General features: G+C 44.9%; 1 protein-coding gene across 1 annotated transcript in view; it reads left to right on the top strand.

Annotated features, from left to right (window-relative positions):
- LOC115099201 (fibroblast growth factor 12-like) overlaps positions 1-15,447 on the top strand; it is a 157,431-nt gene extending 141,984 nt beyond the window's left edge. The window contains 1 exon segment of the mRNA XM_029616632.1: positions 14,981-15,447. Within this exon segment, the coding sequence (XP_029472492.1) occupies positions 14,981-15,099 (119 nt within the window). The 3' untranslated portion in view covers positions 15,100-15,447.
- The last annotated feature ends 3,379 nt before the right edge of the window (positions 15,448-18,826 follow it).

Here is an 18,826-nt window from a genome sequence, read left to right as displayed (position 1 = left end):
TGAGTGTGTGTAGGGGGGGGGTTGTGTGAATGGGAGCTTGCCTGGGTTGTGTGTGTGTGTGTGTGTGTGTGTGATTTTCTATGAATGGGAGCCTGCCTAGGTTGTGTGTCTGAGTGAATGGGAGTTTGCCAGGGTTGTATATGTATGTGTGTGAAGGGGGGAGGGTTGTGTGAATGGGAACTTGCCTGGGTTGTGTGTGTATTTATGTGAATGGGAGCCTGTCTGTGTGTGTGTATGTGTGAAGAAAAGTTTGTGCCATCCTCACTAGTTCACGACAAACTCAAGGTGATAGGATATTAATTTTTTTCAGGTATGGGGGATTTTTCCATTCTTATTAGTTTTAATTATTTGTATTTCATGTCTCTGCTATTTTGAAATATTTTATTGTTGTTTAGAAAAATTATAAACTTTTTATATGCGTTCTCAATTATTGGATGTTATTCTATTCTCCAGCTTTTTGCTAATATTCTATTTATTAGTATGGTTTATTATGCTTGAGTTATATTTCCTTATTTTATTTATGAGGAATGCTTCTGTTTTTCCATTGCTGCATTGCATAAATGGTCTGATTAGTTGCAGTTTCCAGTTCGGTTTCTGTCCATCCATTTCTGGTTATGGTCTCTTTATTCTGTATTTGGTGAGAGGTCTTTCTGTGTTCGGCATCTGTGACGGAGGTGGCGTATTCTTCCAGCATGTAGTTTCTGTGTAGGGATTTATAAAGCCTGGTGTGATCTGCATTCCTAAAGGAGGTGTTTTTTAGGCCTGGTGTAATATCTGCAGTGTTGCCGACAGTGCCCTTTTGGTACAAGAAGTTTACTCTAGGCTTTCTGAGGGCCAAACCCACATCTACACACACATTACAATAGGCATAATACCATATGGGTTCCAGATGTATTTTTTGCAGGGTTTTCTGGGTGGCACCAAAACAGTGCATGCTACAGGAACCAGCCAGTGCCATTTTTATGTACTGGTAAGTGGGGCAGCAGTACCTGGGGATCACGTCTATACAATTTAGGCGTTTTGGACCTGTGGATGGGGTAAAATCAAAAGGAGGTAAATCTTCCCGAGCATCCAGGCAGTGCTGACACAGGCTTAAAGAAAGCTCCGGCTGAATGGCCCTGATGTGGCACGCAGCGCAAACAGATAAACGCTTAGGCTTCTGCGCTGCAGGCGCCATGGTTTTAAAAGTGCAGACCGAAAAATGCTTGCACCTAGATTACTCACGCGGATAAGCCGTGCCCAAAATGGACGCACAAGAAATGTGCGTCCAAGCACACGCGCAAAGGCCACTCATCCGACTGGACGCCCAAACTGGAAGCCCAGTACCGACACTAAGAAAGATGCCTAAGCTGGATGTCCAAGATGTGCAGCTAGAAGGAAGAACGCCTAAACTGGACACACCGGACACACAAAAGGACGCGCAGGTGCACATCAATGGCCTGCAGCAAAAAAATGCATAAAACCACCTCGCAGCCTACCATGCGCCAAAATGGGAGAAGCTTGGGAGCGGGGCCAAGCCAAATGGCTGCTCAACCCACCGTGTCTGCACCACCTCTCGTCTCACAGAGCTCCCCAGAGATGTGAGCGGAACAGACGAACGACGAGGAAATAGACCTTTCTCCTGCTTTCTTCCTTCTTTGCGCTGTTTTGTTTTTTTTGTTTAAAGTAAAAAACTTTTACCTGAGCTCAGCCCTCCCTGGCTGAGAGCAGGAACGGGACCCAGCTAGGGGGGGGAGAAGGCGAAAGCCTTCACCATCGAGCCTCTCTTGATCTGCAACTGCTAATGAGACTTTAGGTCCATACCACTAAAGGCTACCGGACTGAAAGCACTCTACTGAGGGAGGGAACCACATGGTATCACCTCAGGAAGCAACTTATTTCTTTTTTTACTCATAGGCAGTCCCCCGAAGGGAAATGTATGTCCACTATCTGCTGGAGACGGAGAATACTGGTGGATTGATGTCGGGGCGGGACTATATGGCTGTGATGTCAGCTTTTGCTCCATCTCTGTCTGCTGGTACAGGTGCACAACCTACTCGCGGGGATTGACCTGCCCGAACGCTGAGGAATTTCAGAGTTGTCTAGATTCAGTGCCAATCGTGACTTAATTGAGGATAAACAGATGGAAAGCCATTTTTGAGGGGCTTGCCAGGATGATAATTTAGGAATGAAAAACTGGATATCGTCCGCGTATAATTTGTAGTGGATTCCAAAAGAACACGTGCACAAAGGGGATATGCAAATGTTGACTAGAACCACTGACAGGGCCAATCCCTGTGGTACCTCGTTGGGTATGCTGTACCGGTTTGAGCAGGCTAAAGATGCACATTGAAGTTGACTGGACATAAACGATTGAAACTGCTTTCCTGAAATCCCAATTTGGCTCAGGCAAAATAACAAAAAAGTATGGTTTAATGTGTCAAAGGGCCGTAGTGGTATCCAATAAAACTATCACATAGGATACTCCTTGATTAAAACCTCCCCTAATGGTATCAAAACTTGTTAAATCAAAGTAATTCCGTACTAAAATGTTTTCTAAAACCAAAACTGATCAAAAATCCCATCTTCATCTAGGAAATCATTTAGTTGGATTAAAACTACACTCTCTTCTTAAAACCGAGGGGTCCAATGTAGGTTTCTTTAAGGCCCTAACTGAGGTCTTCTTAAGCTCGGATGGCATGCAACCTTCCAAAAGGGACTGATTAACCATCTTCGTTATATATTGTTCTAAGGCTTCTCGTAAGATTTTTATGATGGAAGGGGGGGACACAGCAACAGTGCGCAAGGAAGATCGCGCACACAATTTCTTCCATGGACAAACTCGAAAAACGGTCCTACAACGATGGTGTAGTAAAATCTATTGCTACCACTGGCGGAGGACTTGGGATAGAAAAAGCCACAAATTTACTACACACTGTACATACCTTGTCCTAAAAAAAAAAAAGTGTAAATTCATTGCATCGTTTATTTAAGATCTCATATTAGTGTGCATATCAAAAACATTTAGTTTTTCACAATCTGGAATAATTTGCATGGATTACCCCCAGATTCTGTGAGTCTGGCTGAATAAAAAGCTTTTTTTAACTGTTATGTGTCTGTATCTAATTAGTGTAGCCCAGGGGGTGGCCAACTCTGATCTTCGAGAGCCACAAACATGCACTGCCTTCAGTGTATGCAAATCTATCTCATGCATATTCATTGTGGATATCCTGAAAACCAGGCCTGTTGTGGCTCTCAAGGACTGGAGGTGGCCACCCCTGGTGTAGCCTTATATGCCTCGGCTGTGACTAGAGGGCTTGTTTTCCGCCAAGATTGTTCAGGCCTCTTAATTTCTTGCTTAGCATGCTATAATGAGGGAGTAAACCATGGTACAATCCCTCTTCTACTAGATATTACTGTTGTCATTGGGGCTATTTTGTCAGTGGTGGTATTCAAAGCCTGAGATAAGGTTGCTTCTGCCTGGATAGAATGGTATAGGTTTGGTATATTAAGGCGAGGACGGTGCTGGAAGAGGAAAAGATGCAAACAGATCTAGTATGCTGCATTCACAGATCTTAAGTGTCACATGTTATGTTGCCACCTGGTGGTTGTATTTAAAAATTGCACTTGCAAGTTTACCTTTCTCATAGGACAAGCAGGATGGTTGTCCTCACAAATGGGTGACATCGATATGTCCTCTGACTGGTCAAGTCTAGTGAGGGAAGGTGTGCATTGTGGGAGATTTGGCGTCACTGTTTTTACACAGCAGCTCTCAGCTAAGTCTGGCATTCCTGTTACCTGTCTCTCTCAGAGCCCAAACAACAGCTCTCAGCAAAGGCTGCAGTTCCTATTAAAATATCTCACTGAGGGGGACAAGATGGCATCTCTCTGGGAGGCACGGGTACGAGCTCTCTTCTGCTGCTGTCGTTTTTTCCTGTTAAATATGCCTCATACTAAATGTAAAGGTAAAATCAGGGAGACTCCCCAGCATCTCCCTTGGTGGACCTAGTGCAGCAGAAAATAGATGGGCTTCTTACCCCACCGTTGCCAGATCCATTGTGGAGTGGCCACTGGCCGCGTGGTACCACTGCCGGATGAAGAATCCTCCGAGAACTCTGGAGTGCCGCGGACTCCTTCCCCTCCCCATCAGATGACATCGTCAGCTGAGGCTTCGTTGCCCGGTGTGCCTGAACCAGGGCACGTCTGGGGAAGCCTTGGGTTTCGAATTCACGGGCCCTGTATGGGAGAAGCCAGTGCAGCATTTGTGCCTCTGTTGGGAGACTTGGGCGAGTCAGCACTGGAAGGAGCTGCTCTGGAAAGGCTCTTGCTTCAGGCCTCGATGCCCTTGATGGTTGGAGAAGTTGCTTCAGGCCTGGCCGTTGAGCGAGATACTAGCAATGAAGATCGGGTGAAAGCTATACATAGAGTGATGTTGAACAAACCTTCAGTTATTATCTTAGACTCTCTATATGGACTGCTTTGTTTTCTCTTGAAAAATCTCTCTCTTCTTTGGTAGATGTCACCTTGGATATTAATCGATGCATACAGTGTTCTGAAAGCTTTATTGCAGCTCATCATGAAAACTGGAGGATGTAGATCAAAGAGTCACTAATATTCAGAATACACAAGTTAATTTGGTTCAGAGTGAAATGATCCACAGTAAAAAGTTGGGAAATATTGATCATTCAATCGGATATTGAATTTTCCAGGTCTGGACTATGGTTTCCCCTGATTGATCTCTTTAAAAAAATATATCTCTGATGTTCTCAAAATTTCCTCTATGGCAGTGCCACCTGTCTGGAACCAGACAAGATGCTGCTAACCAAGTTCAAGATGTCAATTTAAATCTAACTGAACTTCTGGAAACATCTGGTGGAGTTCAAAGGTCTAATAGAGGCACACTTGTGGTTTCCTTTGCTTTTGAGCAAGATCGTGACTCTGTTTTGAGATTTTTTTTTCGAACTAAAACTGCTCTATTCTATGGGCATAAAATCCTGATTTATCCAGATATTGCTAGGCCAACACAGGAATGTAGGAAACAATTGTTGGCTATGCGTTCTGAAGTTTTGGCATTGGGTGCACAGTTTATTCCTCGGTACCCATGTAAATGTTTGGTGAATCATGTTAACGTGAAATAATGTTTACTTTGAACCTTTTCAATTGAGATTCTATTTAGACTCTGACTAGTACCGGCTAGTGCTTGTTGTTTGGCTGAATCGGATAGTTTGATGTCAATCCTCTCCGTTTTTTCCTATGTTTTTGCCTCCCCATTTTTACCTTGCTGTGAGAGGAGTTTGGTTTTTGTTGATATCATCTATTCAGTTAATGATTGTACAATTACTTTTGATTCCTCTCAGATTTTCTCCTTAGATAAGCTCCCCAATAAATCTGCCTGTGAGCCCACAGAAAGCCTGGCGGGTAACTCTCAAACAACTCCGTGAGGCCCCATATATACGCATATATGGCCGCACGATGATCCACGACAGTATTTTAATAACCACGCATCGGGGATGTGCATATTATAAAATATACCTATGTCTGCTTATGCATGAATATCTGCAATGTATTGAACGAGCCTACTTTTCTCACCTGTTTTACAAAGATGCACGCGTATATTTTACGCATAAAAAAAAAAAAAATGATTTGCTCACGCAAAACCCTGATTTATGCATGGAGGTTAGTCCATTTTAAAACATGCGCAGGTCATTGAAATGACCAGTTTGCCAGTACCTCCACCAGTTCAACCAGTCCTTCTCCAGGTCATCGAGACCCTCCTACGCTTTTACCCTGAAAACCTCCCCCTCCCCAAGTTCAGCCAGACCTCCCACCCAGCCCACAGACGAGTCCGATGTGAATCGCGTAAGGCAATCCACAGGTGGAAAATAGCACGAATAAGTTGCCAGACGCAACATGCGCAGGTCTCTCATAAAATAGCAACTTGCCTGCGTACCTCTTGACCCTGTCCCAGATCGCCCCGACCTCCCCTTTCTCACGAGCGCCCGAGCCCAAAAATACGCGCATGCTTTTAATGTTTATAAAATAGCGCCGGCGCCACTTACGCAAGTATATGCTGATTTTACTTGCATAAATATTTTGGAAAATTAACCCCCGTTGCCTTTTCACCTGAGTGAGCTGAAATTTCAGTGGCCTCCGTCCATCTGTGGCACGGTTCAGAGACTTTTTTTTCAGGTTTGGGTTTTTTTTTTCATTTCATCATCCAGTAAGATCTATGTTTTTCCAGTTTGTATTTTCGGTCAATGTTTTGGAATTTAAGAATCAGCCTGTCCTCCTTTTTCTAGCCGAATGAGAATTTAGCTATCTGTGACATGCAGCGAGGGCAGATTATCTAGATTTATGGGAGCGAAACGTAGAGAATATGGATGCTTTGTAGTGAGTAGGTTTTTTGCTTACATCAACTAAGAACACATAGGAAAAAGTCTATGCTAATCATTGAGACTTTTTTTTTTCCATATGATTTATTATACGAGGGGCTAGAGTATTTCATGGTTTATCCATTTGTTTGGTATAGGGAAAGTAAGAAAGATGGGGGAATAGCAGGTAGACGTTATCAGACCCAAACAGCAAGATTACCTATTATCGCCCTGCTTGACCTGTCATCTGCTCGCACTATATGAGAACAGAATGGCACCGAGATCCGAGCTCTGTCATTTGAAACCAGGAGACAGATTGCTACTTTCGGGGATGGATGGTCTAACTTTCCTGTGCAAAGACGTGTCATCGCTAAACTCTCCTTGGCCTGGCGCATTATCACGGGGCATGCTACAGAGCGATATTTTTGAGTTATGACCGAGAACAGTTTCAGAGTGGGAGATTGTCTCACGTCTTCTGGTACACGCTGTGCTGGGTTACTTTATTGCTCAGGCAACGCTGACATGAGAGGGTGGGGGGGCCCTATCTGTGCTGCAGTTGTCTCATTTTTGTAAGAAATCCTCTTCCGTGCAGCCACTCTTCCTGCCCCCCGTTATATTGCCTGAAATGAAGGGGCATTGGTCCCAAGAGTTTGCATCTTTCAAGGCATCATTATCCTCAACTACTTTTTTTTTATTTTAGAAGTCATTTTACTTCATTTATTTTAGAAGTCATTTTACAGTCATTTCACATGGCTCAGAATGGTTGCCAGCTTGACTCAGTGTCATAGGGAACAAGACAAGCCAGGCCTAGCTTTACCCCAGTGCAGGCTTGGGTTCGTAGTTCTTTGGGAAATCAATGGGACAATCAGAGCTTTAAATCCGATTATGTAGTAGAGTAACACCAGGTTTGGATTAGCCTGTTCTTTAAGGTCTGGAGCCAGGTGGCAATTCTAGTGTGCATCCTGGAGCCGCAATCCCATGGCATCACTACATACCTTGACTTTGAAAGGAGAAGGGGACAGCCTGGTCATGAGTATTTTGATTTAGGAGTAAGGATGAGGGCTTGAGTTAACATTGTGCCTTAGATGACAGTAGAGGAAGACCAATTTGGCCCATCTGATCTGCCCAGTTGAGATGTTTCCACTTTGGGTAGATAGGCATATCAAGTCCCATGTGCAACCCAACACAAACTCCTCACCCCCAAACTTAACTTTAATCTTTCTCATCCCTTTTTCCCACACTATCCTCCATATCTAAGGCAAGCATGCCCAAATCCTACCAAAAGTCCTATCTTCCAGTGGTAGGCCATTTCAGGCTTTCTCATCTTCAGTTTTGATTCTTACAAGATCATAAGTATTGCCACCCTACTAGAAACTCTGTGATTTTGCCTCAGTTTACCCAGATGTAGTATCTTCAAGAATCGAATGTGGTAGTTAATCTGCATTTATTATTAAATCTTAACGCTAGTTGAGTCCTTATTACTGCAGGCTTTGGACTGTCAGTGAGTTTGCTATTATAGTGGGGCTTCCAATTTCCTAAGGAACATCTGGGTTTAGTTTCTGTTTACCTTAATTGTAATTTTCATGACACTTCAGTATTTCAGAGAGACTGTGCTGGAAAATTTCAGACTGCAAATGAGCTGCCAAATTGTCCAGTTTTTCCAAACTTGTCGCTCATAATGGCCTCTGATTTATACGGGATATGTTTTTTAAAAAACTGGGCTCAGCACCCTGCCAAAGTTTCTGGCAGCTCCTCCTGCAGCTCCTCTCTAAGCAGGGAGCGTGCTGAGGGTGGGGAGGAGGAGCAGCAGCCACAGGGACTGGGAGCAACTCTCACCGTCTCCCCATACTATGGAGTGAAAGGAATGCTGGGCAGACTTGCAGGGGGCTCCTCACTCCAGAAAACTAGCCCGCCTCCGCGTAAAGGCCGCAGAAGGATAGAGAGGATGTCCTCCTGGCTCACGACTATTTTCAGCGGAACCAGGGACTGCACTTTCTCCTTTCTATTCCCTCTGCCCCCGTCTCTCTCGCTCATCTCCCGCCATCACGCAACCTTCCTTTCTTCTTTACTCTTTTACCCCGGGCCTCTTGCTTCTCTCCCTCCTCTTTCCCCCCTCTCTTGCTTCCAATAATCGGGGTGGTGGGAGTCTATCCTCACTACTTCCAACATCCAAAAGCTCAGCCTCTACTGCTGTTCGCTCGGTCAGTATTTTTAAAGCTTGAAAGTCCAGTGGCCAGTGTTCTTACAGTGCGCGGCAAGGTCGCCCATCCCCCAAGCTTTAACATTGCACTGGACAGGAAGGAGGTGGTAGAAAGGCTCAATAGGGGACATCTACACCAATAAAACATGACCTGTGCCTATTCCCCAAATACACAGTCATCTTCTGAACCATCACAGCCTGCTGTGACCTAATTCCAGATAGATGGATATATTCAGTGGTGCAGCCACACCACTGACTATATGGACTAAGTCGGATAGGTTCATCTGGCTAACTAGGCAAATCACACAATAGCTCAATATCTACCTTTTTATTTTTTATAATCGTGTTGGTCCTGGTATTTATTTTTTCCTGCTTTCCATGTTTTCCTCTTCCCCATTTTCCTTTTCCAGGGTCTCCTTTCCATTTTCTCTTTGCTCCACTTCCTCCCCTACATCTGCCTCTGAGCTTGATCTTTTCCTTTCATCTCAATTCTCTTCCTTCTTGTTCACTCATAGCTGATATTTCACCCCATCCTATTCATAACATAGAAATGACGGCAGAAGAAGACCAAACGGCCCATCCAGTCTGCCCAGCAAGCTTCACACATTTTTTCTCATACTTATCTGTTTCTCTTAGCTCTTTGGTTCTATTTCCCTTCCACCCCCACCATTAATGTAGAGAGCAGTGATGGAGCTGCATCCAAGTGAAATATCAAGCTTGATTAGTTAGGGGTAGTAGGGGAAGTAACCGCCGCAATAAGCAAGCTACACCCATGCTTATTTGTTTTACCCAGACTATGTTATTCAGCCCTTATTGGTTGTTTTTCTTCTCCCCTGCCGTTGAAGCAGGGAGCTATGCTGGATATGCGTGAAGTATCAGTTTTTCTTCTCCCCTGTCTTTGAAGCAGAGAGCTATGCTGGATATGCGTGAAGTATCAGTTTTTCTTCTCCCCTGCCGTTAAAGCAGAGAGCTATGCTGGAAATGCATTGAAAGTGAAGTATCAGGCTTATTTGGTTTGGGGTAGTAACCGCTGTAACAAGCCAGCTACTCCCCGCTTTGTGAGTGCGAATCCTTTTTTCTTCTCCCCTGCCGTTGAAGCAGTGAGCTATGCTGGATATGCGTATCCTGCATATCTCTCCCTTCCATTGCCCCCTTAGCCCTCCATCGCCCCTCACCGATCTTCAGATATCTGGTTCCTTTGTCCTTAGTCCCCCGCATGCTGTCTTCTTTCTGACTCCCTCACCCCCACCATCCTCCTTCAAGCTCTCCTATACCCATGTCTTTACCTCTCTTTGCTATTTCTCCATTCGTACCACCTCTTCCCATTCGACCTCTCTATCTTTTAACTCCATTCTCCTTCCCAGTCCTCACAATCTTCCTGTTTTCATCTCTCGCCTACCTACTAGTCTTGTATCTTCTACTCTCCTCCCCCTTCCTTCCCATTCCCCCATTCTCATTCCTTCCCCAGTCTCCAGTTTCCTTCTTTCACCCACGTCTTAATCCCCCATTTCCACCCTCTGTACTCACCCCATCCCGAGCCCTTATTTACTTTCGTCTGCCTCTCATCCCATTACCTGCTCAGGCTCCTTCCCTGTTACTTCTTCTGACGCCAGTCCATTGTTTTCCACCACCTTTGGTTCTCTCGTCATCTTCCTCCTCTCACCCCTAATCTTCCCTTCAGCTCCCTCTGGCCCCTTTCTCTCCAGATTTGCTCTGCCCTTACCTTCAACCTCCTGAATTTGTTTTCCACCCAGATGTGGTTCTCTCTCCCATCAGTCCCTGTTCGCCCTTCCTTCCCCCTCTATCCTTGGTTCTATCTATCCTGGAGCCTCTCCTCGCCCTTCATGACCCTATCTTGTATCCTTCCTCCCTATCCCTGCCCCCCCCCCCACCCTTGTAGGTCTTCCTCTCCCTGTGCCTCTATTGCCACCCCATATATGTTTCTCTGTCTCCTCCCTCTGCCCCCATTAATCTCCTGCTGTGTACCTCCAAGTCCCAGTATTTTCAATTTCAGTAGCTCTTCTTTTGGTCCCTGTGGCCAGCAGGAGTGGCACTTAATAGGATATCAGCTTTCTTTGCTGCAAGGGGTCCAGTCTCATGGTTTGAGCCTTGAGATCCCATAATCTTGTGACTCATACTGCGAGTCTGGCCCAATACCTACAGGAAGCTGATGCGCTATTAAATGCCACTCCTCCTGCCAGTGGCACAAATGAAGGGGGGGGGGGAGGGGAGGCATAAAGGCAGATCCTGCCCACCAGGCTTTTGGAAGGCTTGGGCGCCTTGATCACCACTGGTTGACCAGCCCTATGCGCGATACAGGCAGTGCCCAAGGCCCCCTTCGTCTCTACCCAAGGCCAGCTCTGCAGGACCTAAAATGACAGCAAACAACTCCAAAAGCTGTGACTCCAAAACTAATCTGACTTTCATTTGCAGATGAGCAAAGCTTCAGCTCCTTTCACTTAGGGTCCTTATCTCTTATTGGCTATTTTACAGTGGACTTATAATTCCCTTAAAATGTGTTAGGAGGATTCCCCTTGTTACTCACTGTTTAATTTAATTTAAAAATGAATATATCCCATCATTCTACAATTCATGGTAGGTTACAACAAAACATATGTAAAATTAACTAAGATGCATGTAAATAAAAAAAAATTATACATAAGCAGGTAAAAAATAAAAATAATAAGAGGCAGTAAACTGGATAAACTGGCTCCATTACGCTCACTGAAAACACAAGATGGATCATGTTCAGTCCGACCTGGGAGATCTCACAGGTGGTGGAGCTCAGGGATCCACCAGGAGATTGGCATTCTCTTTCAGGCCGTGCCACCTGCAGATGTTCTCTCTCTCTGTGCTCCCTTCGCTGCAGCGGCACACCAAACACTACCTCCCACGGCAGAGTCTGACTCCAGACTGACACGCTTCTTCTGGGGGAAATGCATAGGTTCACATTTTTCAGCCATGCCATGTGGCACAAGGTGTGCATGATCAGGGTGGCCCTGAATAAGGTTTTCATCTGTCAGTCTCTGGTTTATGGGCTTAGCCTGATCCAACTTACAGTGTTTTTTGGACAGGTTATTCGTTTTGTAACTGTGATGTTTGGGCAGTGTGTTTGCATTATTGTGTGCACTCTACCTTCTCCTTGTTAATGTCATTATGCCTACTGTTTTATACAGATATTTCCCTTGCTATGTGCAGTAAAATATATGTGTGTGTGGGTGTGTGTATATTGTATATACACACACACAATATTTTACTGATATTATATGAACATCAATGTTGAATCATAAACTCAGGTGGTGTTCCACCCTCTGTAATAACTAACTCGAATTTTATCGCCTTTGCTGTATGTCAAGTGTTCTTGTTTTAGGGTTTCTATTGATTCTTTCACTGCATTCTGTGAATTGTATGGTAGAATACGTCCAGTGTGACTGGTAGGGGGGGGAAAAAACCCAACCCAATTTATATTGTTCAGTGTAAATTATTCCATCTTCTTTCTTTGCTGATTTACGATGCATGCACCTTCTTCAGTGCTTCCAGTTGTGGCTCTTTTATTTCTCTTCCGTGATTTATAATACTGATGTGACTCCATTTATCAGCTCTGGGCATAAGACAATATTATTATAGTTTAGGTTACTTCAGAGATCATGGGCCTTTTCACTGCCCCCCCATGAATGATGATGAGCCCATTTCTATATGTTGTCCTGACGTTAGGCAATAAAGAAGACTCTTAGGTCTATTAATAATGACCCGACTGAATCAAACTTGTGTTCCACCGAAGGGAGCTGTGGGTGAGGAGAGCTCACCTGCTCAAACATCAAGGCGAATATTTACTATACAAGAAGGTGACAAAATGACCCCTAGCCGGAGAGAATAATTTTTCGAGTGAAGTGGAGAATAAGCTGTCTCATAGTACATTTAGATTTCTTACCTGATAGCTTTGATTTCAGACTAGTTTTTAATTGGGACAATAAAGCATCTGTAACTGTCAGGTTAGATCAGGAAGTATATACGAGAAAATCTACTGTGAGTCGGGCATGGGCTTACGTCTAGTTGAAAAATAAACCATCCTGAGTTGAGTTTTGTGTGTTAAAGAATCATCAACACCGAGTAACTGTCTGGCTTCAGCTGAAGTATGCTGCGGACATTTTCTACAGTCTTGCATAATGACCCTGAACCAACAAAGGACTGAATAAGAAGCCTTTTGCATGATGGACCCACGCAGGTATGCCCTGAAAGCCAGTTAGTACCAACCGATCTTCTTGTGAGCCTCAGAATCTCAGAGCTCTTCAGCATCGTTCAAACTCAAGAGACTTCTTGCTAGTAGTACTAGCCAGCCCCGACTTTTAATCTCAAGCGCCAGTAAGCCCTAATATTCCTAGGATTGGATTTTCCTGTAAAGGAAGGCAGGATTACTCGCACTGCATACTGACCCCCATGACATTAGCCATCAGCGGGACATGGAAATAGGTCTGGAGTGAGCAATAGCCGGGCTTTCACTTCCCGTGACTATCGGACATGCCAAGAATTGAAAGCAGAGTCTCTCACTGCCCTACATCACCAGCAGCTCCAAAACCAAGCTACCCAGCAGGAAGAGGGGTGCCGTACCAGAGTTAATGCCACCAAAAGGGGGCAAGCTGGGGGGGGGAGGGAGGGTGGTGTATGACCGAAGGTTCACCTAGGGTGCCAGATCCTCGGGCACTGGCCCTGTTCATATAATCTGAAAACCGCCCACCATCCCGCATAACTGCAAAAGCCCTAAACTCCCTGATCACTCTCAAAGGAGCTCCCAAATATTGCCGCCATCCTCCACCTTTACTTATTTTTCCTTCTGGGGCTGTGTTGTCCAGTGGATTGTCCCCCATTAAAAATTAAAGTGCTCTCAGCGTGTACTGGAGAGCACTTTTTTTTTTTTTTTTACCACAGAAATATTTCAGACCCAGATATACAAGCCTGGGGTAAGAAGGGTTATGTCCTGTATAGAAGGCAATTAATTGTGCACCAGACAAAGTAAAATCAGTCAACAGAATCCTTTGCCAACAGGAAAATTCTGTGTGGGGGGATGTGCCCGGGTCAGAACTGGGCGGCAGGATGTTTCTCGAAGACGAGTTATTAATGCTGTGGATTGGGCACTGCAGGCTCCCACCCTATGGTGTCTCTGGCTTGGTTTCCTTCTGAGATCTTCTAAAGGATGTGTGTGCTTTGATGGATTTTTTGCGCCCCACCAACGCCTGGATTTTCCAGATCCTCAACGTTTTTTCCAGACCTTTCCAGCCCTCTTTCAGCTCTCGTTACCTCCTTCTAGTGGATCGGCCCTGTTACAGATTTTTGTACCCTCCTGCGAAAACAATTGCGAATGTTAAGCCGACGACTGGCAAACGGAAAAACGGGAGATTGTTTTTGTGCATAAAAATTAAAACCTTCCAGAACAGTCTCTCGCTCTCTCTGCACGGTGAGGTACAGTTTTAAAGCTGTGTTAGGAAAAAAATGTGAAAAAAATCTTATGTGTAAGAAAGCAGGATCCCACGCTTCTGCTGAGCTGAGAAGCCACAGGCTTAGCAGGTTGAGGCTGACAGCACAGAAATGGAAAATGCACATTTGAAAGAATCGAATTTCCCACGCACTGCTCTTCTGATGGTTGAAGGTTATTGAATATCTTGCTTAAAGACGTGGCAGTGTATAAAATATATCAGGAATATGTTGGAAAGCTACAGAACTGGTCCAGTTTCTTAGCACACGTGCTCCGAAGCAATTGAACAAGTACCTAAAAATCTGCTTGTCAGAAAATAAATGCCACAAACTGGAGATCGCCAGTGATTAAGTTTTATTCTTTTTTTTTTTTTTTTCAGGACAGGCCAATCTGGTCCTGGGTTTTCCCCCACTGCAGGCAGGGACCTGTCATTGTGATGTCCTCGAGACCATGATGACTCTCGAGCCTGTACAGTCAGTGTAGCTAAAACCAGGACCAGCTCGGCCTGTCCTGAGATAATGGGGGTCAACTGGCCATCCTTGGGAAGTCTGGTGATTGCGTCTAGCAAAATGAGTTTTAATGTGCATGTAACCACAAAGTTTTCAGCCCTCTTCTCTTCTTGTGGTCGTTCCGATGCATCCTAAGGTGAATGCCTCATGTAAAGTAGAAAAACTAAAGAGAAATTTCACGAATGGAAAGTTTGATGCAATGTAACGTTTTGCCATGCCTGATCGCTTGTTTTAAAAATGATGCTAATGACCCAGGGCTTTGTCATGAAAGATGTTAATTACAAAACCAGTGCAGTAGCATAAAAGAGAACCAGAAAAGATGAATCAAAATGCAGAAAAACAGTTTGCAAAGCCGTAGAATGCTAGCAGAACCTGTTGCGTGTGTGTGGTGGGTCTGTGTATCTCTGTTTTTATAAATTCTTCTTTTCTGTTTGTTTGTTTTTTTATGCAGTGTGCATGTACCGAGAGCCATCCTTGCATGAAATAGGAGAGAAACAAGGCCGTTCGAGGAAGAGCTCAGGGACGCCGACCATGAATGGAGGCAAAGTCGTTAACCAAGAGTGCACATAGCCGCCACCCGCCCACCCCCCCCCTCGCCTCCCCCCACCTTCCCCTTCAGCGCACGCGGCGAAACGACGGCGAAGGGGAAGAACCTCACGGGGGGGGTGGGGGCCAGGAGCCGGCGGCCCACCCTTCTGAACTCAAACCTACTTTCTATGGGACGGAGAGACTTGAGTCCGAACACCTTGTCTGTGCAATATTTTAGACGTACTCGCAGAAAAGAAATAAATAAATAAAAGTGAAGAAAATTATTTTAAGTCAGAACTCCATTAACATTTTAAGCAAGTGGTTTGCTCTACGATTATAGAAATTCTCATCTCTGCATATCAATAATAAAGATGCTTACCTTTAAAGAAACGAGCCTGGCAGAGTTGGACTTAACATATAATTGTGTTTGAGGCCGCTAAAACCAGTTAGTGCTGGGTGATGCTTTTGAGAGAATTAGAGTTCTCTTTTTCTTTGCCTTCCTTTTTTATTTTTTTGCTTTATTTTTTTTTTAGTCTGTGCAGATTCATCTCTTGTCCTTTCTTTTCTAGGGGGGGAGAGAGAGAGAGAGAGAGTGATTTAAGGTTTTACGAGGCGTAAAAGGTATGGATTTTAGTGATAATGCTATCCAGTGTCATACAAGTGCGTAAATCAGCTCTGGGCACTCACCCAGTATTGGAGGAAACCATCAGGCAGTAAGAGAAGAGATATCCCCTTTGTGGGATTGTGTATGCGTTGCTTTTTAAACTGGCCAGTACTCCTGCGTCATTCCCTATGAGATAATGCGAACATGCTACTATGCAGTATATACAGGGTGAAGTGTCCGTATGTCTGTCTGCTCCACCTAGAAACTGGTCTCAAGGAATTCTGTGTCACTTCAGCTGTTTTGCATCCTAACTAATTCAGAAAGACGTAGGCACAATCTGTCTTCAATATTCTTCATGGTGCAGTTAAAATGGATTTCCAACCAGTTGTAAAATGCATTTGAAACTGGTTCTAATCCAGCTTCCTTGGAAATCATTTTTAAATTGGTTTTAAAATAACCAAAGGGTCGCTCTCCGGTCAACAAGGGAGACTTGCTGTTAGGTTAGAAAGAGAGGCGCAGGACTGAGGGCATGGCAAATTAAAATAAGGGAGGATTTGATATTTATTCTGGGGTTTTACAGTGCTCTCTGGTTCAGGCCTCAGTTGATTGCCACCTTTGCCCGTTTCCTTGGATGCCCTGCGGCTGGCGGGAAGTGAAAATGAAACAGAGGTTGGAATTAGCGACGCTTTCACTCTGCTGTTCCTCCCTTAATTCTTGCGCCCTGCGGAACATGTCAGGTGTGCTCGATGCTTTTGTCCGGCAGTGAATAATCAGGTCACGTGGGTAAGTAGGAAGAGCGCTACCATGCACTACCGGAGCCCGAATTTGAGGGCATTTAGCGGTGAACTGTTGCACAAAAAGAATCAGAAGTCACTGAGCACCTTCTACTAGAGCTAAAGTTGTTGGTTAACAGTCAGTGTGATTTTGTGAAACAGACTTTTTACCCCCCCCCCCCCCCCGACCCTGTGAACTGGAGCTGAAAGCTGCTGATGTTTCGGGGGCTCGCATCAGTTCAAGAGAGATACCGTGGCTTTTGGATGGATGATAGCTCTACCATTTGTGAAATCCTCATGTAGTCCGGGGTCAGAAAACGTGATATCTAACAGGATGTCCAAATTTAAGATCTTGTGAGGATGGGGTTGCAGCCCGGCCCTTATCTTCTCATTAGAATAGGGTTCATTTGTTAAGACACCTCGGGCCGTGGTTCCTCGGCATTTTTCCCACGATACAGATCGAGAGAAAACTTGGAGAAGTCAATTATCAAAGTGATTTATGCGAGTAAAAAACCTGTTTTCCCTGCATCGATCGGCCACCAAAGAGCACCCTCTTCTCTCAATGCGGGTGAAAGTCCCTGCGCTCGTCCACGACGTGCACGCTTTTATCTGCATTGAGAGGAAGCGTTCACAGCGAGGAGGGGGGAAGGGGTGGAGTTTAGGTTGTGGGAGGGAGACACTCTTACCAGGCTGATGCAATAAGAAGTGCGGGAGAGCCAGTGCTCCGAGTTGAGTGCCCGCTCTCCCGACGTGCGCCCAGGCACCTCTCCTGGGCGCACGATTCAAATGAGGCCGCGCGCTATTAAGGAGGCGCCTCCTTATTAGCGGAAGCAGCAGCTGTCAGCAGGTCCGACAACCAATGCCGAATTTTACTAGCTTTGGTTTTCAAACCCACTGACAGCCCAGGGTTAGGAAAATGGACGCCGGCAAAATTGAGCATCCATTTTCGAACCCGCCAACTGGTGGGCAGATTTTTTTTTTTAATTATTTTTGGTGCCTCTGACTTAATATCGCTTCGATATTAAGTTGGAGGGTGTACAGTAAAGCAGGTTTTTTCTGCTTTTCTGTACCACTTTTCCCCGTGCTTTCAAAGTTAACGCCTGCCGCGTTAATTTCTGAGAGTAAAACGTGCGGCTTGGCCACACATTTTGCTTTCTGTATTGCAGGTGACTACCTAATAGGCTCATCAACATGCATTTGCATGTGATGAGCGCTATTAGTTTCGAGGGGATTGGCTGCTCGTTTTCCACGCGCTATTACTACCCCTTACAGTATAAGGTGTAATAATAGCGCGTCTAAAACGTGCGGCCAAACAGGGGCTAAATGATGCGCTCGGCTGAGCGCACTGTTCTGTATCAGCCTGTATATGTGTTATTTTCCATGAATAAAGCGTGCGCAGGAAAGGCTGGTGAAAAATGTCCATGGGCAGAAAGGTACGCTCAGGAACTTTCAAAGTGAAAGCCCACGCCTACCTGTGTTTTAGAAATTGGTGCAGAGCCTGCGGGTTGAAAGTAGCTACGCATTTTGTCCCAGTGTGGAGAGTCTGAAAATGCCCCCTTTAGGACCTTGGTCCCATAATGCCCCTGGAGCTGGAGTATTACAGTCATGTAGAGATATGGAGGTAGAGATTCAGTGGGCTGGTGAGTTGGTAATGTTACTGGGGTAACTTTACATTTATTCAGTTGCACTTATCTGGTTAAAGCTGCGACTGAATAGACCCTGATAAAGTCATCTGGAGAAAGTTTTCTGCAATAAGACTTACCCACTGCCCAATTAAAGTGTTAATTGCGTCCCAGGAATGCCTCCATCCCTGCCTCTTCCCATGGCGGATACATTTTGTCTAGGCCATGATTTGACCGTACAAAATGCACCTACTCAGAGGGAGGAGGTGCATTTGTCCAGCTAACTCTGATAAGGTAGTCAAACAATATGGACCTCCTGGTGCCTAGACGGGCATGACCGAAGGACAGATTCTGTTTTCAAATTTTTATTACAAATAAAAGTACATTTTTTTAAAAAGTTCCTTTTCCAGAAGGGTTAATCATAAAAAAACCAAAGGCAGTTGTGTGATCTATATGGCACTGCCTTCAAAACAAGGAGCACGCATTAAGGGATCGATTTTTGTTAAGCCAGATGGTGACAAAGTACATGGGTACTTGTGTATCATGTGCTTTTAGCGAGTTTTTAAAAGGTGATTAACCTGATGGGGTTGGGTTTGAGAACCTACAGCATATATTTGACACCAATTTATCCCCTTCATGACTGTGTAGTCAACTGAAGGTGTGATCCCCAAGGCCATTAGTAGCCTGTATAATGGCAAAGCAAGTCTGACAGAGTCCAACTGGAACAACAGAAGGGCATCTTCTGCCCGCGATAGCCATCTTCTCCATGG

Source organism: Rhinatrema bivittatum, chromosome 9 (assembly GCF_901001135.1).
Source record: "Rhinatrema bivittatum chromosome 9, aRhiBiv1.1, whole genome shotgun sequence".
Lineage (NCBI taxonomy): Eukaryota > Metazoa > Chordata > Amphibia > Gymnophiona > Rhinatrematidae > Rhinatrema > Rhinatrema bivittatum.
The sequence above is the reverse complement of the archived record's forward strand: the minus strand, read 5'-3'. Positions and strand labels throughout refer to the sequence as shown.